Source organism: Oncorhynchus clarkii, chromosome 33, assembly GCF_045791955.1.
Source record: "Oncorhynchus clarkii lewisi isolate Uvic-CL-2024 chromosome 33, UVic_Ocla_1.0, whole genome shotgun sequence".
Taxonomy (NCBI): Eukaryota; Metazoa; Chordata; class Actinopteri; order Salmoniformes; family Salmonidae; genus Oncorhynchus; species Oncorhynchus clarkii.
The window spans coordinates 12309929-12337093 of NC_092179.1; the positions used below are offsets into that span (position 1 = coordinate 12309929).

At 44.7% G+C, this 27165-nt stretch overlaps 1 protein-coding gene and 1 pseudogene across 4 annotated transcripts; one reads left to right on the forward strand and one right to left on the reverse strand.

The window, feature by feature from the left end:
• Positions 1–16402, reverse strand: part of LOC139392914 (conserved oligomeric Golgi complex subunit 5-like) — an 82409-nt pseudogene extending 66007 nt beyond the window's left edge.
• Positions 14840–21386, forward strand: LOC139393205 (G-protein coupled receptor 22-like). 4 transcript variants are annotated; one of them, XM_071141641.1, is made up of 6 exons: positions 15027–15318; positions 17410–17437; positions 17574–18419; positions 19289–19415; positions 19669–19815; positions 20092–21386. In XM_071141641.1, exons 4-6 carry the CDS (start codon positions 19293–19295, stop codon positions 21175–21177), a joined length of 1356 nt encoding a protein of 451 aa, XP_070997742.1. In that variant the 5' UTR covers positions 15027–15318; positions 17410–17437; positions 17574–18419; positions 19289–19292; the 3' UTR covers positions 21178–21386. The 4 variants fall into 4 exon arrangements, with proteins under 4 accessions (XP_070997741.1, XP_070997743.1, XP_070997742.1 ...); XM_071141643.1 differs by having other exon boundaries at positions 15028–15318; positions 17571–18419; XM_071141640.1 differs by having other exon boundaries at positions 14840–15318; positions 17410–18419.
• The last annotated feature ends 5779 nt before the right edge of the window (positions 21387–27165 follow it).

Sequence of the window (27165 nt, forward strand, 5' to 3'; positions counted from 1 at the left end):
CCCTGACCGCATGTAATACCTACATGTTTCAAGCAGACCACCATAGTACCTGTGCCCAAGGAAGCAAAGATAACCTGCCTAAATGATTACCGCCCCGTGGCACTCACGTCGGTAGCCATGAAGTGCATTAAAAGGGTGGTCATGGCTCACATCAACAGCATCCTCCCGGGAACCCTGGACCCACTCCAATTCGCATACAGCCCCAACAGATCCACAGATGAAGCAATCCTCAATCGCACTCCACACTGCCCTTTCTCACCTGGACAAAAGGAACACCTATGTGAGAATGCTGTTCATTGACTACAGATCAGCGTTCAACACCATAGTGCCCTCAAAGCTCATCACTAAGCTAAGGACTCAGTGACTAAACACCTCCCTCTGCAACTGGATCTTGGACGTCCTGACGGGCCGCCCCCAGGTGGTAAGAGTAGGCAACAACATTTCCGCCACGCTGATCCTTAACACTGGGGCCCCTCAGAGGTGTGTACTTAGTCCCCTCCTTTATTCCCTGTTCACTCACGACTGCGTGGCCAAACACGACTCCAACACCATTATTAAGTTTGCTGACGACACAACAGTGGGGGAAGAGCCAGACTGATCACCGACAATGATGAGACAGGGTATAGGGAGGAGGTCAGAGAACTGGCAGTATGGTGCCAGGACAACAACATCTCCCTCAATGTGAGCAAGACAAAGGAGCTGATCGTGGACAACAGTAAAAGACGTGCTAAACAGGCACTCATTAACATCGATTGCCTGTAGTGGCGCGGGTTGAGAAATTCAAATTCCTTGGTGTCCACATCACCAACGAACTATCATGGTACAAACATACAAAGACAGTTGTGAAGAGGGCTTGACAAAACCTTTTCCCCCTCAGGAGACTGAAAAGATTTGGCATGGGTCCTCAGATCCTCAAATGGTTCTATGGTTGGTTGTATCATCGCCTGGTATGGCAACTGCTTGGTAAGGCGCTACAGAGGGTAGTGCGTACAGCCCAGTACATCATTGGGGCCAAGCTTCCTGCCATCCAGGACCTACATAATAGGCGGTGTCAGAGGAAAGCCCATAAAATTGTCAGAGACTCCAGTCACCCAAGTCATAGACTGCTCTCTCTGCTACCGCACGGCAAGCGATACCGGAGCGCCAAGTCTAGGACCAAAAGGCTCCTCAACAGCTTCTACCCCCAAGCCATAAGACTGCTGAACAAGTCATAAAATCGCCACCGAACAATTTACATTGAACCCCCTCCCTTTTTGTGCACTGCTGCTACTCTCTGTTTATTATCTATGTAGTCACTTCACCCCCACCTACATGTACAGATTACCTCAACTAACCTGTACCCCCGCACACTGACTCGGTACTAGTGCCCCCTGTATACAGCCTCGTTACTTTTATTCTTACTTTTTATTTTAATCTACTTGGTAAATATTTTCTTAACTTTTCTTGAACTGCACTGTTGGTTAAGGGCTTGTAAGTAAGCATTTCACGATAAAGGCTACACTTGTTGTATTCGGCGCATGTGACAAATACAATTTGATTTGACTGTGTGTGTCCCCTACCTGTGTCTCCATGCCCTGCTCCAGTAGTCTCCTGGCCTGGTTCTCCACCTCCAGTCTGGCTCTGCTGATCAGACAGATCCACCCCCTGCTCCAGTAGTCTCCTGGCCTGGTTCTCCACCTCCAGTCTGGCTCTGCTGATCAGACAGATCCACCCCCTGGGACAGGTAGTCTGCAGAGAGAGACAGGAGAACAGGGTGTTAGAAGTGTGTGTGTGTGTGTGTGTGTGTGTGCGCGCGCATGCATATGTACACCTTCAGACATTTGCCTGAGATCTAGAAAAACACCCTCCGACATTTGACAATATGACATTCAGCGTGATTTATTGTTCATTTCGATAGAAAACCACAGCCTCCTACAATACAGTCTTCTACAGTATTGATTTGAGAAGAGAGGAAGCGAGAGGAGAGTGAAAGTCAAGGGGAAAACACGACAGGAAGAAGCACACAGCTGTTTACATCGAAAACAGGTGGAACTGCAGTCAATAGGAAAAGCAGCAGTACATGAGGACTTTTAAACATGTGTGTGTATATTAGTGTGTGTGTGTGTGTCAGCCAGATGTTCTATGCAGATGAGTTGATCCAATTAACCCCTCGGTAACATTCATTAAGACTCATTAAGACCCACACAAACACCTTCAGTCCCTTCTACAACCCATTGTGTTAAAAAACAATATACAGTTGTATCTTTCAAAACCCCGTTACAAAAGTTCATGTGAACCAGCGACAAAGGTGGGGAAAGCTTAAGCTACCATTTTAGTCCAAAAGGAGAGAGCAGGCAGGCAGATATAAAAGCTATTTCGGTTGTTATTAATTGTCTGTTTGTCTAGACTCCCTGCTCTGCGCTGAGCGCTGTGCTCCCCAGTGTGAGAAGTCAGTTAGCAGACTGGCCAGGGAGAAGAGATTGGACAGCAGAATATCTAATCCAAAGACAATCCACTCACAGACACAACTAACATACAAATCCATAGTATGCCGGGCCCTGTGTGTGTGTGTGTGTGTGTGTGTATGTGTTTCAGGCAAGAAGTGTGCGTGGGGCAGCCCCCAGGGCCAGCCCTGGGCATAAGCGTCATAGGCGGTCGACCACCCCAAAAAAAAAACGTATATATTATTACATTTTGGGGGGGGCTAAAAGTGAAAAGTGATAGTCGATTGATCAATAACCTAAAAATACTTTTAGCAACAACAAAACATTTTAGAATCTGTAGAAACTACGAGAATAGAAAGATTGCGAACTTTTGTGAAACATCACAGCACTGTTGGAAAATACATGGCAAATATGAATCCAATATGGATGGTGTTAAGAGGTAGATGGGAGGGGTTGAATGGAGCTGAAGGGTGGGACCAATAACAACAAGATAACTCATGTCCGTAAAATGTATACACGTTAAGAACTTTAGTGAAACAGCACAAATAAAGATATATGGCAAATAGATACAAAACTGAATGGACATCCGAAATAGATGGGAGAGGTTGAGGGTAGAAGAAGGACAGGAGTAAAAACAAACTAAATATAGTTTGCGTCCTTAAAATGTATATAGTATGTATAAGCTGGAAGTAGAAGCCTAAGTGTTGTTGTCCATTAGTTTACTCCAATTAGGGGAGGGGTGGTAGGTTTAGGAGAAAATAATAAAGGAACACATATTTTAAAACGATATATGTGTATTTATATGTATGCATATTTATGTACAGTATCAGTCAAAGGTTTGGACACACCTACCCATTCAACGTTTTTTCCAATGTACAATGTAGAATAATAGTGAAGACATCAAACGATTAAATAACACATATGGAATGTAGTACCAAAAGGGTATTTTATATATCTGAGATTCTATAAAGTAGCCACCCTTTGTCTTGACGACAGCGTTGCATACTCTTGGCATTCTCTCAACCAGCTTCATGAGGTAGTCAGTCACCTGGAATGCATTTCAATTAACAGGTTTGCTTTGTTAAAAAGTTATTTTGTGGAATTTCTTTCCTTCTCAATGCGTTTGAGCCAATCAGTTGTGTTGAGACAAGGTAGGGGTGGTATACAGAAGATAGCCCTATTTGGTAAAAGATAGCCCTTATTATGGCAAGAATAGCTCCAATAAGCAAAGAGAAATGACAGTCCAGCATTACTTTAAGACATGAAGGTCAGTCAATCTGGGAAATGTCAAGAACTTTGAACGTTTCTTCAAGTGCATTCGCAAAAACCACCAAGCGCTATGATGAAACTGGCTCAAATCAAATCAAATCAAATCTAATTTTATTTGTCACATACACATGGTTAGCAGATGTTAATGCGAGTGTAGCGAAATGCTTGTGCTTCTAGTTCCGACAATGCAGTAATAACCAACAAGTAATCTAACTAACAATTCCAAAACTACTGTCTTGTACACAGTGTGAGGGGATAAAGAATATGTACATAAGGATATATGAATGAGTGATGGTACAGAGCAGCATAGGCAGATACAGTAGATTGTATTGAGTACAGTATATACATATGAGATGAGTATGTAAACAAAGTGGCATAGTTAAAGTGGCTAGTGATACATGTATTACATAAGGATACAGTCGATGATATAGAGTACAGTATATACGTATGCCTATGAGATGAATAATGTAGGGTAAGTAACATTATATAAGGTAGCATTGTTTAAAGTGGCTAGTGATATATTTACATCATTTCCCATCAATTCCCATTATTAAAGTGGCTGGAGTTGAGTCGGTGTCAGTGTGTTGGCAGCAGCCACTCAATGTTAGTGGTGGCTGTTTAACAGTCTGATAGCCTTGAGATAGAAGCTGTTTTTCAGTCTCTCGGTCCCAGCTTTGATGCACCTGTACTGACCTCGCCTTCTGGATGATAGCGGGGTGAATAGGCAGTGGCTCGGGTGGTTGATGTCCTTGATGATCTTTATGGCCTTCCTGTGACATCGGGTGGTGTAGGTGTCCTGGAGGGCAGGTAGTTTGCCCCCGGTGATGCGTTGTGCAGACCTCACTACCCTCTGGAGAGCCTTACGGTTGAGGGCGGAGCAGTTGCCGTACCAGGCGGTGATACAGCCCGCCAGGATGCTCTCGATTGTGCATCTGTAGAAGTTTGTGAGTGCTTTTGGTGACAAGCCGAATTTCTTCAGCCTCCTTCTTCACAATGCTGTCTGTGTGAGTGGACCAATTCAGTTTGTCTGTGATGTGTATGCCGAGGAACTTAAAACTTGCTACCCTCTCCACTACTGTTCCATCGATGTGGATAGGGGGGTGTTCCCTCTGCTGTTTCCTGAAGTCCACAATCATCTCCTTAGTTTTGTTGACGTTGAGTGTGAGGTTATTTTCCTGACACCACACTCCGAGGGCCCTCACCTCCTCCCTGTAGGCCGTCTCGTCGTTGTTGGTAATCAAGCCTACCACTGTTGTGTCGTCCGCAAACTTGATGATTGAGTTGGAGGCGTGCGTGGCCACGCAGTCGTGGGTGAACAGGGAGTACAGGAGAGGGCTCAGAACGCACCCTTGTGGGGCCCCAGTGTTGAGGATCAGCGGGGAGGAGATGTTGTTGCCTACCCTCACCACCTGGGGGCGGCCCGTCAGGAAGTCCAGTACCCAGTTGCACAGGGCGGGGTCGAGACCCAGGGTCTCGAGCTTGATGACGAGCTTGGAGGGTACTATGGTGTTGAATGCCGAGCTGTAGTCAATGAACAGCATTCTCACATAGGTATTCCTCTTGTCCAGATGGGTTAGGGCAGTGTGCAGTGTGGTTGAGATTGCATCGTCTGTGGACCTATTTGGGCGGTAAGCAAATTGGAGTGGGTCTAGGGTGTCAGGTAGGGTGGAGGTGATATGGTCCTTGACTAGTCTCTCAAAGCACTTCATGATGGCTCTGATGAGGACCGCCAGAGGGAAGGGGGGGGCACCTTCCAGGCAAAACTTTTTCGTACCCCAAATAAATGGTGGCTTAGGGCCCACAAAAGGCTATGGCCCAGGTAGGCTAAGGGATTTCTAATTTGTTGTTGAGGTTAGAAAATGCTGTATTTCAAGCCTTTCCAGCTTGGCCACTGGCCAGGTAGTGACGTCTAGCAAGGTCCTCAGTGGGCTCTTTGGCATTGACATGGCACTGCGGGCACCATGATGTGCATGTTGTTGGCTTCTTGTGGTGCTTCTACACTGGGAACTGGGTCTGTGGTGTGCCATTGCTCTGGGCAGCTGTTACCTCACAGGCAGTGGAGGCTACTGGTTCCACATCAATCAGCCTGCCTCATCGTCGGCCATATTTATCAGCACTGAGCAGACACTTCTCAACACAGCCTGGGAAACGGAGGCAATACACTGAAAATAACTCCAACTGTCACCCTGGAAACACAATTTAGCCATTACAACGGGAGAAAGGGACTTCTGATAAGAAACATTAGCTGTAATTCAATATGGCCGACTGGAAGCTCACTAGGAGGGGAGAGGATGCTGAAACAATTTCACAAAAACCTGCAATTCACTTCACAGCTGATAAGAAGGAGGCGCCAAATAGAGAGAGAGATTGTTCTTGTCCTGAGAACCTCCATTTTTAAATTAGAAGGGAGGAATGAGAAAGAGAGAGCGAGAGAGTGAGGAGACCATTTCTTGGGATAGCTTATTTAGCACAAATTGGAAGGCTATCTAAATTCACTTCTGCTATATATGCATCAGCTCTCTGGCTCCATCAATATGTGAACCTCTTAAAAAAAGGTCTTCACAAGAACACAATGCAGCAGGAGCAACGATGATTCCTCGTTTCACTTTCAAAGGGAAAGGAGGAAGCCTGCAAGTAACATCAATAGCGATGACAGAGAGAGCGTGAAATGACATTGGATTGTCCACATTTCCAGAGAAAATGCAACCATCCAGGACACCACAGCGTGACAGCGAGCGTGTAGGCTACTACTACAGTACTACAGGTGTGAAAGCCATTTAGAGAGAGAGAGTCAATGTTACCATAAAGCATCCAGTAAATGTCAGTGTGGATGGCTGGCAAAGACAAATCACAGCCCACGGTTTTAAGTGCATAGATAACGCTGAAGAGAATAGCTCTAACACTGGTGCAGTCAGAGTCATTATTGTGACAGTGTCACACTCACTCAGATAAAAACAAATGTTTCCTTATGTTGACCAGAGAAAGGGTTAAAACTAGTGCACTGTTTAACGACGAGAGGCAAATTATCATTGTTGTCTCTGCCCGCCTGTGATTGGACAGACTGTAGCAACTGTACCATGAGTTCTCATTGGTTCCATACACAGAGCTTCCCTTCTATTGTCTCACTGTCAGATGGACGAGAGGATAGAGAATGTGTTTGTTACTCAAAGGGCCGGGAACGCCAAAAAAATCCACACACAAGGGGACACAAGGATTAGGGAAAAGAAAGGGCAGATAGAGACTAGACAGGGACTGGGTACAGTTGGAGTCAGCCTCTCTCCTAATGGCTATTTTTTAACCCAGGTTTCTGAGAACCAGTTTCAGAGTGGAGGGCTAAAATAGCTCTGTAGTCATTATATCTGGACACCAGGGACACAGGGACGACACAGAACCCGTTTCCACACTTGTTTGTGTGTAACTGCTAACATAAACCTCAGTGTGAATTTGCTGCCAAAGCAGAGGTGTGAAATAGACAAAGAGGAATAAGATAGAGATGTTTAGATGTTTCTTTGCCCAGCAGAGCACGTATGTGTGTTTGTGTGTACATGTGACTTCCGCACTGCTTGAAGGTCACCCCCAGTGTTTCTTGGCACTCAGTCCTTTCCCATGGCTTCCCAACACCGCTCAGACAGCAACACATAAACACATGCTCCCTCCACAGCAACAGGAAGTGTGTGTGTGAGGGGTGGCTTGGACACCCTCCCAGTGGGACAGTGAACAACAGGAAGAGACAGGAGGCTCCAGCTCCAGGGTCTAAAGAAGGGCCTAAGTGCATTAGATCTCACCAGCCAGATTATCACACTATCTCCATGTTTTATTAAGAGGGAAATACACTATTTTGTTTCACATGTCTTTCAGTGAAGAGATTTCAACTGTGTTCAGCTTGGCCAAATATATGCACGTGCGGAGACACAGCCAGCCAGCTGCAGTGGGTTGCACTCAGCCTTCTACCGGATGACCCCTGAACTCAGATGACCACACGCAGAACACACTAAAATATCAGCTCTCTCAGTATGGGGCCATGAGTGAGGGGGAGAAGAGAGGGATGAAACGAAAGGAGAGAAAAGACACTCAGAGGTCAAAGGGACATGAGGCACTGTGATTAACACAGAGTGACATAATATAAGAACACTCTGCAATCCTGTCCGTCATCAGTAAACAGGCAGACTGGGTGAGGTCATCAAAGAGGGTCAGTCAATGAGGTCATCACAGGGGTAATCCGTGTTGTTGCCAGTGATGTGACCTCAGTGAGGTTTAATGATTCAGAATGGAGTAATGCTGGGGTGTGTGTGTACGCGTTTGTGTGTCTGTCAAAAAAGGGTTTCGATTTTCCCACTTTGGTTGACTTTTTTAACGTTCTTGATTTTTCGTTCATTTTTAGGCTCATGTTAAGCTGGCAGTTATGGTGCACAGGTGTTTTTTTTTTTTTTATATCGATGCTTCATTAGGGAATTTAAGGTCATAAGTCTCAATGTAAACGGACTGGGGAGTGCCATCAAGAGAAGGTAATAGCAAAGATGAAACGGGAGAGAGTTGACATACTATTCTGTCAGGAAACTCACTTATCCACACCTGAACATGAGAAACTCAAGAAAATGGGATATAGGAATACTTTTTTTTACTTCTTACAAAATGGATAGAAGGGGAGTTGCAATCTTGATCCCAAATTCAGTTTACAAGGAGGGTAGATGTATAGCTGTTAAATGTAAACTGGATAACAAGGAAGTTACATTATTTCATGTATACCCGCCCCCAGGGAGTGACATGGTCTTCTACGGGAAGGTGTTTGATTTAATTGCCACAGAAACCTCTGGCACGCTTATCTGAGGGGAATTTAACATGATTTTAAACTCAAAAAAATCGCACAGCACATATCAAAATAGGAAAATTAACCTAGTTGCTAAAAAGTGAGATAGGATATTACAGGATTCAGGACTGCTTGATGTATGGCGTGACATCCACATGACAGATAGGGAATATACTATTTACTCAGCCATACATTGTCATGTACAATGCAGATGGACACAGGCCTAAGGATTGTAGGATCGGGCCAGAGCGACTTATCAGGTCATAGTTTACCTTACTCTACACCTTGATAGCAAACCAATAAATACTATATGGAGGTTTAATACAAGCATGCTGAATGATCCAGCATTCATGGAATCAATAAAGACAGAATTGAACATCTATCTGGAGAATAACGATAACGGGGATGTGTCTCCTGCTACATTGTGGGATGCAGCTACGGCGGTTATTAGAGGGAAGATCGACGCCACATCATCTCTCAAGAAAAAGATTAAAACACAGAAACTGCTGAAATTACAGGAAACATTAAGAAACTTGGAACGATTTAGTCATTGCAAAGACCCTCTTATATTACGAGAGATTCAAAAGGTAAAACAGGAAATTGACCAGATGTATAGTGAAGAAGTAGAGAAAAAGCTCAGGCTCCTGAAGCAATGATATTATGAAGCAGGCTCAAAAGGCAACAGAATGACTAGCAGAGAGACTCAGGAAACAACAAGCACAGAAAACCATTGTCAAAATAAAAGAGCCCAAAACAAAGAAGATCACATGCAAATTGGATGAGATACAGAATGCATTTGAATCCTATTACACAAATCTGTACAAGCAACCAGAGAAGGCAGATGCACAGACAATAGAGCATCTTTTTGAACTCCCTTGATCTCCCCTCGATTGGCACAGAGCAAAATGATAGACTTACTTCAGAAATAACTACTGAGGAAAATAACAATGCAATATCTCATCTAAAAGCAAAGAAATCTCCAGGCACTGATGGCTTCCCTTCAGAATGGTTCAAAGCCTTCAATGAACAACTAACACCTCTACTTCAGGCCTGTTTTAACTGGACTCTGCGGGGGGGGGGGGTCTACCACCATCGTGGAGAGAAGCTATCATATCTGTAATCCCAAAGGAGTGTAAAGATAAGAAGGAATGCAGTTCCTATAGACCTATTGCAATTCTTAAAACGGATTATAAACTATATGCATCAATAACAGCCAAATGAAGTGCTATACAAGTGCTACATTAATCAGTCTAGATGCAGAAAAGGCATTTAAATTCAGTGGGATGGGATTATCTATTCCAAGGTATAGAAAGATTTGGTTTCAACAAGAAGTGATACAGTGCATCAAAACACTGTATTCATGTCCGACCGCTAGAGTAAAGATAAATGGACATTTGTCACAAACTATAAAATTAGAGCGAGGGGCAAGACAAGGCTGTAATCTTTCACCCACGCTCTTCTTGTACATCGAGCCATTAGCACAGGCAATAAGACAGGACATCTTTAGAGGGAATAACAATAAGAGGTAGTGAACATAAGATATGCATGTATGCTGATGATGTTGTTACTCCTTAAAGACCCAGGCTCAAGTGTACCTAGATTGATAGATGTTTTACAAACATTTGGAACATATTCAGGATATGTGCTTAACGTACACAAGACCCAAGCCCTAGTATATAATTATACCTCACAGGAAGTGCTGAAGAGTAGGTATAACTTCCACTGGACCTCTTCATTCATTAAACACACTCTCTTTTCAATGGATTTTCATTGTGAATCCAGATTTCTAAGGGACCTTCTTGCAGTTCCTACCGCTTCCACTGGATATCACCAGTCTTTAGAAATTGGTTGAGGTTTTTCCTTGGTGTAATGAAGAAGTAGCCCTGTTCAAAATGAGGGTCACTTCAAGTGTACTGTTAGATAGAGGCGTGTGACCAGAAAGGTAGCGTCAGTTTGTTTTCTTCCTGTATTGAACACAGATCATCCTGTCTTCAATTTGATTGATTATTTACTTTAAAAAATTCCTAAAGTTGTATTACAAAAGTAGTTTGAAATGTTTTGGCATTACAGTTACAGGTAACTTTTGAGATATTTTGTAGTCACGTTGCGCAACTTGGAACATGTGTTTTTCAGGATCAAAAGCGCCAAATAAATTGACATTTTGGATATATATCAACGGAATTAATCGAACAAAAGGACCATTTGTGATATTTATGGGACATATTGGAGTGCCAACAGAAGAAGCCTGTCAAAGGTAAGGCATTATTTATATTTTCATTTCTGCGTTTTGTGTCGTGCCTGCAGGGTAGAAATATGTTTTCTCTCTTTGTTTACTATGGTGCTATCCTCAGATAATAGCATCGTTTGCTTTCACCGAAAAGCCTTTTTGAAATCTGACATGTTGGCTGGATTCACAACACGTGTAGCTTTAATTTGCTATCTTACATGTGTGATTTCATGAAAGTTTGATTTTTATAGTAATTTATTTGAATTTGGCGCTCTGCATTTTCTCTGGCTTTTGGCCAGGTGGGACGCTAGCTTCCCACATATCCCAGAGAGGTTACTAACCTCTCTAGGATAGGGGACGCAAGCATCCCACTTGGCCAAAAAGGCTTTTCGGCGAAAGCATAAGAAGCTACTATCTGATGATAGCACAACAGTAAACAAAGAGAGTAGCATATTTCAACACTGCAGTCGCTACACAAAACACATAAATAAAATATTGGCACTCCAATATGTCCCATAAACATCATAATTGGTCCTTTTGAAAGGCGGCCAAATGAGGAATTGGCTTTGGGGATGACCAGTGAAATATACCTGCTGGAGCGCGTGCTATGGGTGGGTGCTGCTAAAGTGACCAGTGAGCTAAGGCAGGGCTTTACCTAGCAAAGATTTATAGATGACCTGGAGCCAGTGTGTTTGGCAACGAGTATGAAGTGAGGGCCAGCCAACGAGAGCATACAGGTCGCAGTGATAGACTGCATCCAATTTGCTGAGTAGAGTGTTGAAGGCTATTTTGTAAATTACATTGCTGAAGTCAAGGATCGGTAGGATAGTCAGTGATGCTAGATGGGCAGGCGGATGCGGGCAGCGATCGGTTGAAGAGCATGCATTTAGTTTTACTTGCATTTAAGAGCAGTTGGAGGCCATGGAATGAGTGTTGTATGGCATTGAAGCTATTCTGGAGGTTTGCTAACACAATATCCAAAGAAGGGCCAGAACTTTACAGAATGATGTCGTCTGTGTAGAGGTGGATCAGAGAATCACCAGTAGCAAGAGCGACAATAATTGATGAGAAAAGATTCGGCCCAATAATTGAACCCTGTGGCACCCCCATAGAGACTGCCAGAGGTACGGACAACAGGCCCTCCAATTTGACACACTGAACTCTATCTGAGAAGTAGTTGGTGAACCAGGCGAGGCAGTCATTTGAGAAACCAAGGCTGTTGAGTCTACCGATAAGAATGCGGTGATTGACAGAACACTCATTTAACATCTGTTTTTATAGCTTCCTCCATTTGTTCGTTTGCATGCTGTTCTGTTAGGTCAAATGCAGTCAACGGATTGTACAAAGCAAGAACGATGCTGCTTTTCACTTTGTTTCTTAATATAAATCATTCAATTTCTATGATTCCAACAGATGACTAAGTGTTTTGATCTATATCGCAAGTGAAATGGCCAACGCAATATTTGGCAAAAAAAAATTTGCAATTAAATTTTCTGCACATATCGTGCAACCTATGTGTGTTTGCAATGTTTGCAGTCTTCTTGGGTAGGATGCTACAAGCTTGGCACACTGCTATTGGGGAGTTTCTCCCATTCTTCTCTGCACATCCTCTCAAGCTCTGTCAGGATGGATGGGGAGCGTTCCTGCACAGCTATTTTCAGGTCTCTCCAAAGATGTTAGACCGGGTTCAAGTCCGGGCTCTGGGTGGTCCACTCAAGGACATTGAGACATGTCCCAAAGCCACTCCTGTGTTGTCTTGGCGTTGTGGTTTTCCTGTTGCAAGGTGAACCTTCGCCCCTGTCTGAGGTCCTGAGCACTCTGGAGCAGGTTTTCATCAAGAATATCTCTGTACTTTGCTTTGTTCAAAACATCCCCGCAGCATGATGCTGCCACCACCATGCTTCACCGTAGGGATGATGCCAGGTTTCCTCCAGATGTGACATGGGCTGTTATTGTGACCGTATTAAACGCCACACCAGTAGTCACGAATCATGATGGCAGTCAAATTCCACGTGGCCGTTTAGTCACGGTAATTAGGCTTCTCCACGCTGTGATCCTGCTGATGGTCATTAGTAGTCCACAAAACTTGTGGCATGGAGCATTGTCCTGCTGGACAAACCAATCCTCAGGGTCAGGGAACATTGTCAGAGCAGAAGGAAGCAAGTTTTCTTCCAGGACAACCTTGTACGTGGCTTAATTCAGGCGTCCTTCACAAAGACAAATCTGCCTGATGTGAGACCTGGAGAGGCCTACAAGCCACAGTGTCACGCACCCACTGTGAAATTTGGTGGAGGATCGGTGATGATCTTGGGGGTGCTTCAGCAAGGCTGGAATATTTTTTTTCCAGCAGGACAATGCTCCATGCCACACAGCCACTTCAATCAAGGTGTGGATGGAGGACCACCAGATCAAGACCCTGTCATGGCCAGCCCAATCTCCAGACCTGAACCCCATTGAAAACCTCTGGAATGTGATCAAGAGGAAGATGGGATGGTCACAAGCCATGAAACAAAGCTGAGCTGCTTGAATTTTTACACTCAGGAGTGGCATAAAGTCACCCAACATCAATGTGGAAGACTGGTGGAGAGCATGCCAAGACGCAATTGATTTCTGAACTCTTCCTAAGTTAACACATTAGTGTTGTGTTGTTTAAAAATGAATATGAACTTATTTTCTTTGCATTATTCGAGGTCTGACAACACTGCATCTTTTGTTATTTTGACCAGTTGTCATTTACTGCAAATAAATGTTCTAAATGACAATACTTTTATTTTTAATTAGGGTGAAATGTTGTCAGTAGTTTATAAATAAAACAAAAATGTAAATTATACCCAAAAACATACCTATAAATAGTACAACCATAGAAATGGATCATTTTGCAGTGGTCTCTTACATTTTTTCCAGAGCTGTATATTCCCTACAGGCTGCATCCAATCTAACCTGGTCATGTTGCCAGATATTCTTCATAAATTAGCCAACTCCATTGTCATTCACAGTGTCATTTGGCATTCAAATCAACAAAAGAGTTAGATAAAACAGTCGGATCTGGCAACCAGGCTAGTGTGACTAATGGATTGAGGGTAATTATGTCTGTCCTATCAGACAGGTGTATAACAACCGATGATTGGCCAAAAGTCCCCTAGGGTTCAAGTACCATTACAATCGCCACAGTTGCCGAGCCCGGTCTTCTAGAGAGTGCAAACACACAGACTGGCATGGCGACAAAGAGAGGGAGAAAGACACAAAGAATGAGAGAGAGGGGGAGGGGGAGAAAGAAAGCGACAGAGATAATTTTGAAAAAAAAAAAAAAAATTGACCTTTGGCACAATTCCGAGATGTCTTCCTTCAATCTAGTGACACCGGCACCAGCGGAAAACACCCTCTGAAGAAAACAGTATGTGCTCTGAAGCCTCGGAGTTGAGACAGAGACAGCTCCTCTTTAATGTTTCCATTTCCTGCCAAAATATGACATCATTATCCTCTGCCTGACATTGACATCCCAATTTCAGTACTGAAACCGGGCCAATCTGTGGAATGTGAATCCTAATGACTGTGTTCCAGAGCTTACGTGGAGAAAATAGCCATTACTGAACAACACAGGCTTGATAGGTGTCATGTCTGGAGCTAGTGCCACTTAGGCTACAGACACACAAGAGCAGTGGGCCTACAGACCTCCCAAAACTGGCCCACGACTGAATATTTTTTGGGTAAAAAAATATATACTGTAAAATCATCAAGATTTCAACAAAAAACGATTTTAATATAGGAAACTTAAAATTATTCCCACAAATAAAAAAAAGAGACGTGATCGTGTCTCAATGTAATCAAGGAATTAAATTGTTATTTTCAAATACAATTTCTTGGGCTTAGTTATGGTCAATTTTCAGTGTACATTATAATTGCAGTGTACATAATAATATAATTATATTATTATAATAATAATGTTCCGGCCCCCGACCATCCGCTCCGACAAAAATCGCCCCCAGGCTAAATCTACTTGCCTACCCCTACACTAGACACTATACTACACTGAACTAAAGACTGCTCAAAGCTAACGAAAGGATGAAATGAGGGACCTGTTACATGAGACCAATCAGAGGAAAGAGGAGATGTAGAGAGGGGAAGAGAGAATAGGGAAAGAGAGGGGGTTGATAGAGAGAGAGAAGGGAGAGGGTGAGAGAGAGAGGGAAAATGTTGAGCGCGAAAGGATGATACAGAGAGAAATAGAAAGTGTGAGAGACGCTGCCAGAGAAGGGAGGGAGGGTGGGCGAGGTGAGTAGGAAGGGCTATTAGTGCTCCGAGACGGAGCGAGTGAGAGTGGGAGAAGGAGAGGAGAGCGCAGAACAGCCAGAGAGCAGAACAGTGATCTCTCTACTCCAGCCTGGATCCTTACACACCCTGAGGACTTAACTACACCATCTTACCTGTCACGCACAGCCAGAAACCGCCTCAGCGGCTTCAGGTCCTTTTCTTTCGCTCTCTCGTCCTCCTTCACTCTACCTGGGAGGGAGTGTTCCACCCGGTTATCTATGCTGACAGTGCTGTGAGGTAGAGGACGGAGACACACACACGCGACTACCTCAGAGGACAAGGTAAACATCTATCACTGCACTGATTTCTCCATTCTCTGTTACAATAGCCCGCTTGATAATGAATGTCAGTGTGTACACTGAAGCAAATAAATGCATTTCAGATGCGTTCAAAAACAAACTCAAAATGACAACAGTAATGACTTCTTGCCAAAAGCACTCATTTTCTACCTCTGCTGAACCGTGAGGAACGGTTGTCAAAACACAAAACGCCACCATAATGTACAGTACGTGCACACTATCAGCAGAGTTCAAAAGAACAACTGGAGCAAAAAGCCTGCAAACTTCTCACTCGTATTGTACCAACAGACAAAGAACCACCAGCCGTGTGCACTCACTGCATGTACAGAACCATAGCGCTCTAGCACAGTCTCTGCCTGTCTGCTCCGTCAGCCTACAGTCACACAGTAGAGACATAACTCGACCAATACAGCACACAGTCTCATCCAAAGGGATTATATTTCTGCTCCTTCTCTTGCCTGCCCACTTACTCAACACTGATAATGTTAAGCATCACTTATGAGCGCGGTGTCTCTGAAGCCTTGCTCTTAGCGTGGAGCGGAGCACGGGGGCTTTTGTGCAAACACACCGTTCTCATAACAGCCTGAGCCTTCCATTCATCTCACACACACACACCCACCCACCCACCTTCTCAGAGTGCACTGTGAGCTGTCATGCGTGCAAGTGAATAACTGAAAGCCAGTGGCTTAACCTCTGTGTGCAGTGCCACTGTGTGAAATTACAGAAACAAAACCATATGCTCTGTGTCATACGGATCATACACTGTCATATGCTCTGTGTCATACGGATCATACACTGTCATATGCTCTGTGTCATACGGATCATACGCTGTCATATGCTCTGTGTCATACGGATCATACACTGTCATATGCTCTGTGTCATACGGATCATACGCTGTCATATGCTCTGTGTCATACGGATCATACACTGTCATATGCTCTGTGTCATACGGATCATACACTGTCATATGCTCTGTGTCATACGGATCATATGCTGTCATATGCTCTGTGACATACGGATCATACACTGTCATATGCTCTGTGTCATACGGATCATACACTGTCATATGCTCTGTGTCATATGCTCTGTGTCATACGGATCATATGCTGTCATATGCTCTGTATGAAACGGATCATACGCAGTTATATGCTTTGTTTCAAACGGATCATACGCAGTTACATGCTTTGTTTCAAACGGATCATACGCTGTCATATGCTCTGTGTCATACGGATCAAACACTGTCATATGCTCTGTGTCATACGGATCATACGCAGTTACATGCTTTGTGTCATATGGATCATACGCAGTTACATGCTTTGTGTCATATGGATCATACGCTGTCACATGCTCTGTGTCATATGGATCATACGCAGTTACATGCTTTGTGTCATACGCTGTCATATGCTCTGTGACATACGGATCATACACTGTCATATGCTCTGTGTCATACGGATCATACACTGTCATATGCTCTGTGTCATACGGATCATACACTGTCATATGCTCTGTGTCATACGGATCATACACTGTCATATGCTCTGTGACATACGAGCTTGTCTCTTCTCCCAGTAGCACTGCTAGTCTCTGGCCCTCTTAAGCTTCTGTTCACACACAGACAGACAGCAAAAGATGGAGACAGAGAGAGAGATGAAGAGAGAAAGAAAGAGAGAGAGCGAGATGACAGAGGGAGGGAGCCTGCACAAAAAACCAGTTCAAAGGCTGAGGGCTCACAAACGCATGACAGGCCTTGAATAGCCAAAGGTATAATAAGTAAGACATCCACTAGGAATCAAAAAGAGTCAGATCACCTTTCTCTGTGTCTCTCCATCTCTCTCCATCCCCTTTTCTAGGGGGGGGAATGAATTCAATACAAACCCGATTAGAGGTTATTAACAAAACACACAATGACAACAGACAGGCAGATCTTTCACTGGGTTGATTTAACGTACTGATACAGCTCAGACTGTCTGGACAATGATCATTTGGGGCTGAAATATCATGACACACTTTCTTCTCATTCATTATCCTCCTTTCATTTACGTCTCTTCCTCTCTCCATCTTTTTGTTCTCCAGGACGACGATTGAGGGAGGAAAAATAAACGTAAGGATGATGTCATCCCCTGATTTGTCCCACTCTCCTACTCTGTGACAGAAAGAGAGAGAGAGAGCGCGCACCAAATGCCACATAGCTGATGGCCCAGTGTTGTAATATATTCTCCTCTCTCTCTCAAAAGCAGCTAATGACCTTCCTCCCAGCCTGGTCTGACTTTGAATAAGGTGCCACAGCACTGAGGTGATCCTGCCTCACCCCAGTGGAATTACAAAGTGTGAGGAGACGGAAACGCCATTGACCTTTACTCTCCTCTCTGGAAGGTGATGGAGGGGTGTTTCTGAAGGGTGTCGGAGGGAATACGTACAGAAGGAAGAGGGGAGGACAGTTGAGTATCAGCCAGGCACTGCTCTGCCTCTGTTAAGATCCGAGGAGGACTACAGATCAAATAACAAAAGCACGCCAAGCAGCTGCCTAAAAGAAACCATTCAGTTAGTAAAACCACGTGGCTGGATGCTACGATGCACATCCTCTCCCTGCCCACCGCAGACGACAAGTGCGTGTGTTCCTGCGTTTAATGAATCCTCAGCGCTTTCCCCAAACCGGAATACAGTGTTTTTTTATTGGATGTACGAGAGTATAGGGCAGTCCTCTGTGATCCATCACTGTTGTATACAGCCTCTGGGTAAAGTAAATGGAGAAATGTTTTGAAGGTGGACTGGTCTTTCTCTCGTGGTGGAGCTGAGTTTGTATCCGTGGAAATAGAAAAGGAAGGATCCAAAGAAACGCAGTTTCAGTTGGCCCCGACTGCACTCATCTGCATCATAACACTCCCATTATTTAGACAAAAGGCTGCACCATCAGGAATAAAAGTGCGCCAAGTGGAGATTTACTGCATTGGTATTACTACTACTACAAAAGCATTACTACTACAGAACTATGGTTGGTTCTTGTGATTTCCTGTCGGGGCCTCAGCAAGTCGGCTCCGGCTGGTTCATGGACTCTTGAAGGGGAGACGGCACACGAGGGAGAGGTGAGTACAGTGTGTCTGCAATATAAATGCCTATTGAGCCACAAAAGGACTGTCTGGTTTCTGGATAGTTTCTCTGGACATGACCAGCCTCTGGGCAGATCACACGGGAAACTGTGTTATATCTAGACATGAAAGCAAAGCAAGGATGAAGCGAAATACCTAAAGAACATGGACACATTGATCAAAAGTAACCACAAACACAACTCTAAGCCTAGCGTAACAACAAAACACTGACACGACTGACTAAAGTGAAGCACTATTAGTTCGAGTCAGCTAACAACGTAACACTAGATAAAAGGTGTCAGCAATGAAGGGATAAAGGGAGAGTACTCATTTTCACTCTTTCCACAAAGCGAAAATCTTATTATCACACACGGCAGAACACCATTTTTTTAAAGTACAGCGGAAAACTGTGGAAATTGGCTTTTTGATTTTTAATTGCCACCTTTTGAAAGATTCCATCAAGATGACATCACAAAATCAGTTTGAGATTGAAACTTCCACACTTGAAAAGGTTCACACATTGGCCACATTTCACACTAAATGGAATCCCATTGAGGTAAAAATACACTCAGACAAAGTCACAAAGACAGCCAGACAGATAGATAGACAGATCAGCTAGATGAGATTTAAAAGGAATAGAAATAGCCTCTTCTACACTGTTGTATGCTCCCATATAACCTAGTTCATCAGGAAATGACAATGAGACACGTAAGACATAGATGAGAGGCGGTCAGTAGTCATGCATACGATACACTTCTGTGGTGAAACACAACACCTTTCTCTCCCACTATACATAAGTTAATGCAATCAGTCTCTGGCCTGATCTTTCTCTCCTCCTCTCTCTGTGTGTCACCATGTCTCTCTAGGATAATGCATACCCCTCCTGTGCTGATCTCAGAAGCCACCATGAGCAACGTGACTGTCCTCGACACCTCGGAACCCTCTGACCTTGATATGACCCAGTCTGCCGCCCCCTACCCCGTCAGCTTCCAGGTACATGCTTACATGTATACCACTTCCACTTTAATTAAGAGGGTAAATGTAGTTCAACGTCAGTTATCGTGAAAGCAGATAGCACGATTAAAGCATATCGCAATGAAAGCCGATATCACGATTAAAGCATATCGCAATGAAAGCAGATAACCAATTTCATACTGATATCTCGACACAAGCAATTATTACAATACTATTATTGTGATACTATGATTATCGTAAAACAAAATGCTATTACCCTCCGGATTTCCAGGTGTCGCTGACAGGGTTCCTGCTGCTAGAGATCGTGCTGGGCCTAAGCAGCAACCTGACAGTGCTGGTCCTTTACTGCATGAAGCAGAACCTCATCACCTCCGTGTCCAACATCGTCACCATGAATCTGCACGTCCTAGACGTACTAGTGAGTGTCAGTCTTTGATGTTTCCATTAGGCACAGACCTCGGATCAGTTAATACATTGAAAATACAAACTTTAACCATTGTGAGGGAAAACACAAAACTGACCTTAAATCAATGTTTAGGGACAATTCCAGTGAGTGTCTAGAATGAGATGATTGCAGTGCAATTATTCTGTGACAAATCTCAAGATTCTTCAGGAAGCAGGCTTATATCTGCTGTAGAAGGAGGCACATTTAACTAATGATAATCTTAATCCTTATTTATCTCTCTGGTTCCAGGTTTGTGTGTCTTGCATCCCTCTGACTGCCGTGGTAATACTCCTCCCCCTAGAGGCTGATACGGCGCTGGTCTGCTGCTTCCACGAGGCCTGTGTCTCCTTCGCTAGCGTAGCCACTGCCTCGAACGTGCTAGCCATCACCGTCGACCGCTACGACATCTCAGTGCGTCCAGCCAACCGCATGCTAACCATGGGCCGCGCCGTGGCTCTGCTGGGCTTGATTTGGGCTATGTCCTTCTTCAGTTTCCTGGTCCCCTTCATGGAGGTGGGCTTCTTCAGCGATTTTGGCTCGGAGTCTGTCAACCAGACTGCAGTCGCCTCTGTGGTCCATACTAACGAGTACTACACAGAGCTGGGGCTGTATTACCACCTCCTGGCTCAGATCCCCATCTTTTTCTTCACAGCCGTAGTCATGCTGGTGACCTACTACAAGATACTCCAGGCCCTGAACATCCGCATCGGGACCCGCTTCCAACACAACCAGCCCAAGAAGAAGCCCCGCAAGAAGAAGACCATCTCCTTGACCACCGCAACGCAGGTGGAATCTACAGATGCGTCCCAGGGCAGCGGGGCAGTCAGAGGGGGCGGAAACCCACCTGCTGTCCTGTCCATGCGGACCTCCGTCTCTGTCCTCATGGCTCTGCGCAGGGCTGTTAAACGCCACCGGGAACGGCGGGAGAGGCAGAAACGCGTCTTCAGGATGTCCCTACTCATCATCTCCACCTTCCTGCTCTGCTGGACGCCCATCACAGTCCTCAACACGGTCATCCTCAGCGCAGGGCCCTCAGACTTCACGGTCAAGTTGCGGTTGGGTTTCCTGGTCATGGCCTACGGGACGACCATCTTTCACCCACTGCTCTACGCCTTCACCAGGCAAAAGTTCCAGAAGGTGTTGAAGAGCAAGATGAAGAAGAGGGTGGTGTCCGTGGTGGAGGCTGAGCCCATGCCCAACAACGTGGTCATTCACAACTCCTGGATCGACCCCAAGAGGAACAACAAGAAAGTCACCTTCGAGGAGACTGAGGTCAGGCAGAAGTGTCTATCTTCCCAGGACCTGGAACAAAACAACATTGTCTGTCAACCATGATAAGGCGGCAGGGTAGCCTAGTGGTTAGAGCGTTGGACTAGTAACTGGAAGTTGCAAGTTCAAATCCCCGAGATGACAAGGTACAAATCTGTCGTTCTGCCCCTGAACAGGCAGTTAACCCACTGTTCCCAGGCCGTCATTGAAAATAAGAATTTGTTCTTAACTGACTTGCCTAGTTAAATAAAAATACAAATTTAAAAAAAAAAAAAGCAGATTGTGAAGATCGGCTTGGAGGCACTTGTTAGGCCGACAGAGGTCAACAGGGGTGGCAGAGTGGGATAATGGGATGTCCATCTTCAGAGAAAGTTGAATAAAGACCATTTCTGAGAAGCCATTGAATATCTGCATGGCTCGAGGGAGTTGGTAGACATGCGTCTGAGCCAAGGTCAAGATAGAACAGCTTTTGTTCAGAAGATGTAGAATAAGACAATGTGGATTATGAGGACGTGAAATAAGAATAAAATGGAATAAGCAATGGACACTCATACAAGGTGACAAAACATTATCAGGAACCAACTCATTTAAAAAGGGGAAACCACTTATCCAAAGCAGTAATGTAAATGAAAGTGTTTTACCTGTATAGTTACCCTAAAGGGGATCATGTTTATTGTAAGAGGTTGATGTGGCGTCAAGGACAATTTAAACTAAGTACCGTACTGCATGGTGTTGTTATAAAACGTAACATAATTATTGTGTATAGTCATGTACAGTGTATAGAATAAATATATGTTTACAACACATAAAGATTCGCCCATTTTTAATATTATATGAAATTTGTGCATCTCTGAGCTATGAGCAAAATGCATCATTCCAGCTGTGTTTCTGCTTGCTTGAATGGCTAATAGCTCAGATAAACAGGAAAACATGAAATGACCCCTGGATAGAACCCAGCTCAGAGATAGACAAATATGATAGAACATTTAAAATGGGTGACTCTTTCCGTTAAGCCCTAAGTATTTGTCCTTTTATAATAAATAACGTGAAAAAAGTTTAGAGGGGATTCTACTGGGTATTCTGGTTAAAGGGTCTTCTGTCACATATACTGCACTTTATTACGCTTTCGTAAACTTGTCGACTTAGGCACTGAGGACATCTAGCCAGTGTAAAGCCACAAATACTTACATGTGAAATTCCACTTCCCATTTCCTGTCCTCTGAGAGTGTCTTTCCATGTGCCTGTTATATGTGTGATTTAGTGTAAGATGGGGGGATAGAAAGAGGCCAGCAGCACTTTGCAACCTCAGCGAGAGTCTGCAATCTGAAAACTAATCACAGCATTACTAAGACGTGACCTTGTGATTTCAACACATAATCAGCGCCTGTAGCCTAACCATCCTGAGGTGACTCCAGCTGCTCTACCGGCCATTACACAGCTGTTATGTTGCTTCTCTTATTATCTAGCCATCTAGCCACAGGTCGGGGTGAAGAGAACAACATGGCTGCCAAAACTGGAGCCTGCTTCTTTTCATAATCACACTGAGGCCAACTGGCAAATCAATCTGTATTTTCTGGTTGGAGTTGGAGGACACTGAGTGAGTGAGTGAGTGAGTGAGTGAGGGAGGACTCGGACCTACTGCGGGCCATAGCGCTTAGCAAGGATGGGGCAAGTGGGGGGGGGGGGGTGATTGTGAAGGGGTCTGGTCACGGGCTATGAGGTACTGATACAAAACACTCGACACAACACTTGCCTTTGCCTCTCTCCCCTCTCTCCCACGCTTGATGCCTTGTGATTACCAAGGCTAGGACTGCTTGCTAGATAATAACGGGTGGCTGTGGCAGGCGACGCATCACAATCACTCTCCCTTCCCGCCACCATCGTGACTCGGCAAGGTCATGGTGGTTTTCCCTCTTCTGTGTCGGAGAGATGCTGTCACCGTCACACAATACCTATGCACTATACCTAGCAATCTATTCAGCTGAAAGAGGGCATATAGAAGCTAGGAAGGGGAGGGGATGTGAGAAAGTTAAACACTTGGCTTTATTATACCATTGAATGACTCATATTGCCTCATATACTGTAATGCATTCACGGCTAAACACATTCTGCCATTCAATGTCCTTGCAATGTTTGTATTGGGCAAGTGTGTGTAAAAATGAACATCCCTCTCATATCTCTCGGCCAATGAGATAACAGGATACATTTCCTTTGAGAAATAATTTTTTGATGAGGGGCTGTTGACAACTTGTGGGGTGTGGTCATGTGCCACATCAGTCGAGGCACCATGTGAGGTCAGGAAGAGACCGGGGTGCAAAAAATAAACTGTGTGGAACAGTTTGGCGGAGCGTCATACAGCCACTCTGTAGAGATCATAGAGTGGCTGTATGCTTTGGGTATGGAATGCAGCCAGGCTTTCCGTTTTCGAACCCTCATCGAACGGCCCCCTGAGTCTCCTAAAAAATCACTCCGTCTCCATGTGCATTTTAAGAGACAATAATAAGCTGGGGTACTTGGTTGGCTGTTTGCCAGCAAGCAGCACTAAAGGCAGGTTGGCGAAGTTGATTGAAGAGCCATCTAACTGTTCATTACAGGTTGGCTCGCTCCTCAGGCGCCATTACTAAATGAAGGCAAGAACCACTTGTCTATATGAAGTAGATGAGTAACGCATAGACAAACCAACACTGTCCCACATTATTCACAACTTGACTGATTTTCTATGCCTACATAGAGGATGTGCACACCGCACAGGTTTACAAAGGTTAGATTCCAGGCTACATTTCATTGGTCGGAAACATCAAGCCTATTCTTTATATAGGCCTCGGCTATCGGTCTACATGAGTAGAGTGCCGAGGAGGATACATTGAACCGCTATCCTCTCTGAAGTAGCAGAGTAATCTCGCCTGTCTAAGCGTTCAGTCTCATAGAACTCTGAGTCACCAGACCGGAGAGGAGCAGAATTCGATTCTAGAATGATATGAAGAAAGATGAGCCGAGACAGAGATGTCAAAATCACCAACATTCTTCAGGAAATACAGACCTATCAGCATTACCAGCTGCGGAGCCGAATGGAACTTAAGTGATAAGATTGGAAGAATTTGTTTAACTTCTCATGAATACTTTCGAGGGTGTTTGGTGACATCATCTTAATCATTTACGTCATCTCGGGTGCTACCTGGAAAAGTACTCGGAGTAGGCCTATCTGACTGAAATATCCACCTCTGGTACTTGGACCACAACATTTCCCAGCTTCTTAGCTCACTTACTGCACACCAGGCCACCGCTCTCTCTTTCCATCTCTCACTCTCTCTATACAGTATCTCTCTCTCCTCTGTTCCCTCTCCCTCTCACCCAACACTCAGCCCAGGGTCGCACATGGCTGATAAGAGGAGGGCTTTTGATTCCTGAGGCCATGCGTGTTCTGGAGTGTTCTGTGTGCCAGGGTTGTTATGTAAAAGGTTGTTGTGCATTTGTCGTGTATGACCAAAAAGGGTCTAGCTCATTTGAGGAGAGTTGTGGTGTGGTGCTGGGCCTCTCAATGGCTTAGCCAACTGCCACTCACACTTTGCAAATAAATTGAACACAATGAATTGCCTTTCCATCCCCATTCTTTCTTCAATCTTCCCTCTCTTCTCTCTTATCCCTCCTTCCTTCCCCCCCTCTCCCATGGGAGTAGCCGCTGTCTGACTGACATTCAGGACCATTGTGTCATTATAGCTGGTCTCTAGGGCTGGCTGCTGTGACTGACGGTTACCACAGTGACTGACACTTCATCTGCTCTGACTGACACACAGGGGCTGTGGTCCAAAAGTGGAGGAAAACAATAAAGCCGAGATATGAGAGGAAGACGACATTGACACGGGTGGATTAAAATAAGTCAAAGATATTGAGTCAAACGAGACAATGCAATACCACCGGGTTATTGCTCGATAATAAAGTCCCATGCAGGCTCATTGAAAATAAAATGACCAAAAATATAAACGCAACATGTAAAGTGTTGGTCCCATGTTTCATGAGCTGAAAAAAAAGATCCCCGAAATGTTAAACACGTACAAAAAGCTTCTTTCTCAAATTCTGTGCACACATTCATTTACATCCTTGTTAGTGAGCATTTCTCCTTTGCCAAGATAATCAATCCAACTGACGATGAGGCATTTCAAGAAGCTGACTAAACAGCATGATCTCTACACACGTGCACCTTGTGCTGGGACAATAAAAGGCCATTCTAAAATGTGCAGTTTTGTCACACAACACAATGTGACAGATGTCTCATTCCTTCATGCTGACTGCAGGAAAACCAGAGCTGTTGCCAGAGAATTTAATGTTAATGTCTCTACCATAAACCGCCTACGACTTCTCTTTAGATTATTTGGCAGTACGTCCAACCGACCTCACAACAGCAGATCACGTGTAGTCGCGTGGGCAGCAGTTTGCTGATGTCAACGTAGTGAGAACAGAGTACCCCATGGTGACGGTGGGGTTATAGTATGTGCAGGCATAAGCTACGGACAACAAACACAATTGCATTTTATGGATGGCAATTTGAATGCACAGAGATACCGTGACAAAAACCTTGAGGTCCATTCCTCCACCGCCATCACCTAATGCTTCAGCATGATAATGCACGGCGGCATGTCAAAGGATCTGTACACAATTCCTGGAAGCTGAACATGTCCCAGTTCTTCCATGGCCTGCATACTCACCAGACATCTCACCCAATGAGCAGGTTTGGGATGCTCTGGATCGACGTGTACGACAGAGTGTTCCAGTTCCTGACAATACTCCGCAACGTCGCACAGCCATTGAAGGGGATTTGGACAACATTCCTCAGGCCACAAACACCAGCCTGATCTCGTTCCTTATATGAACTGTAACTCAGTAAACTATTTGAAATTGTTGCATGTTGCGTTTATATTTTGGTTTTATAGTTTGTTTTCCATAATAAGTAGCAGATTCACGTAGCAGATATTGAACACTGTAGTAAGTTTGATCCAAGCCAAAGCCAATCCTACAATAGATGGCTACGCTACACAGTCCAACATCAATGCAAATAAAGGGAATAGCAGCTTCTGATTCCGTCCTCAACAACAGCAGGCTGCTCTCTCTCTCTCTCTGTATGTGTGTGTGTGTGTCCCCTCCACCCCGCCACTGCATCCACTTCAATCACTTTATTACATTCACCCCCCCCCCCCCCCCCAGTCACCTCCATCCCTGCATCCATCCCTGCATCCATCCCTTTTTTACTCACTCTTGTTCTTTCTCCACCACCACCCATCCCCCATCTGACCTCCTCTCCCTCTTCGTCTCCTCCTATTCACGCTCTCCCTCCGTCTCTACTACCTGCCCAGTGCTACAGGCTGACAGAAGAAAGCACTCCAAATCACATTAGGCTGTGCTGTGCTGTACTGTGTGATTGTATTAGGCCGGCAGCAGTATCAGGCCTGTAACTCAGGCCGATTATGATGTCCTGGCAGTAGAAGAAAGGGGGCTGAGAGTGGACTGAAGACCGAACGGCCGGGGCGGAAAATGACTGGCTGGAGATTGATTTCTGGCTCCGTTGAAAAGCTTGCTAAAAACAAAACAGGGAAAGGGAGGTGTCTTGAGTCAAGAAAGAGGGAGAGGAGGAGGAGAGACAGCATGATGCCAACAAGAGAACAGTGACTCAACCGGCTTCCGGCTCCCATTCAGGCAGCAGTCTGTGTCGAGGTGGCCAGTCATTGTGCTTTGCCAGTCTCATTGTACAGTAGATCATTGGCTAGTTCAACAGGTAGGCCTAAAAGTAGCCTACCGCCACCTCTCACCCTTAAAAACAATTGTATAGTTGTAACCAGATTGGACAGGATTGGTCCTGAAACCCTTCTAACCCTGGCGACTTGACTGGTAAACTCATGGGTACACTCGCAATGGTAGCCTGGTATTGTGATGCAATCATTTCCATGGTAACGTAGCATGCTAATGCAAATGATGTTAACTGGTTCATACAATGGAATGTATATTTTGTAATGTCAGTTGAGTTGAATCAACAAATCACAGCACATATTGATAGGTACGCTC

Excerpts from the sequence above, each read along its gene's own strand:
- LOC139393205 (XM_071141640.1), top strand. The coding sequence starts at position 19,293 with ATGCATACCCCTCCTGTGCTGATCTCAGAAGCCACCATGAGCAACGTG. Across the intron at positions 19,416-19,668 it reads CCTACCCCGTCAGCTTCCAG|GTGTCGCTGACAGGGTTCCT; the intron begins GTACATGCTTAC and ends CCGGATTTCCAG. Across the intron at positions 19,816-20,091 it reads TGCACGTCCTAGACGTACTA|GTTTGTGTGTCTTGCATCCC; the intron begins GTGAGTGTCAGT and ends CTCTGGTTCCAG.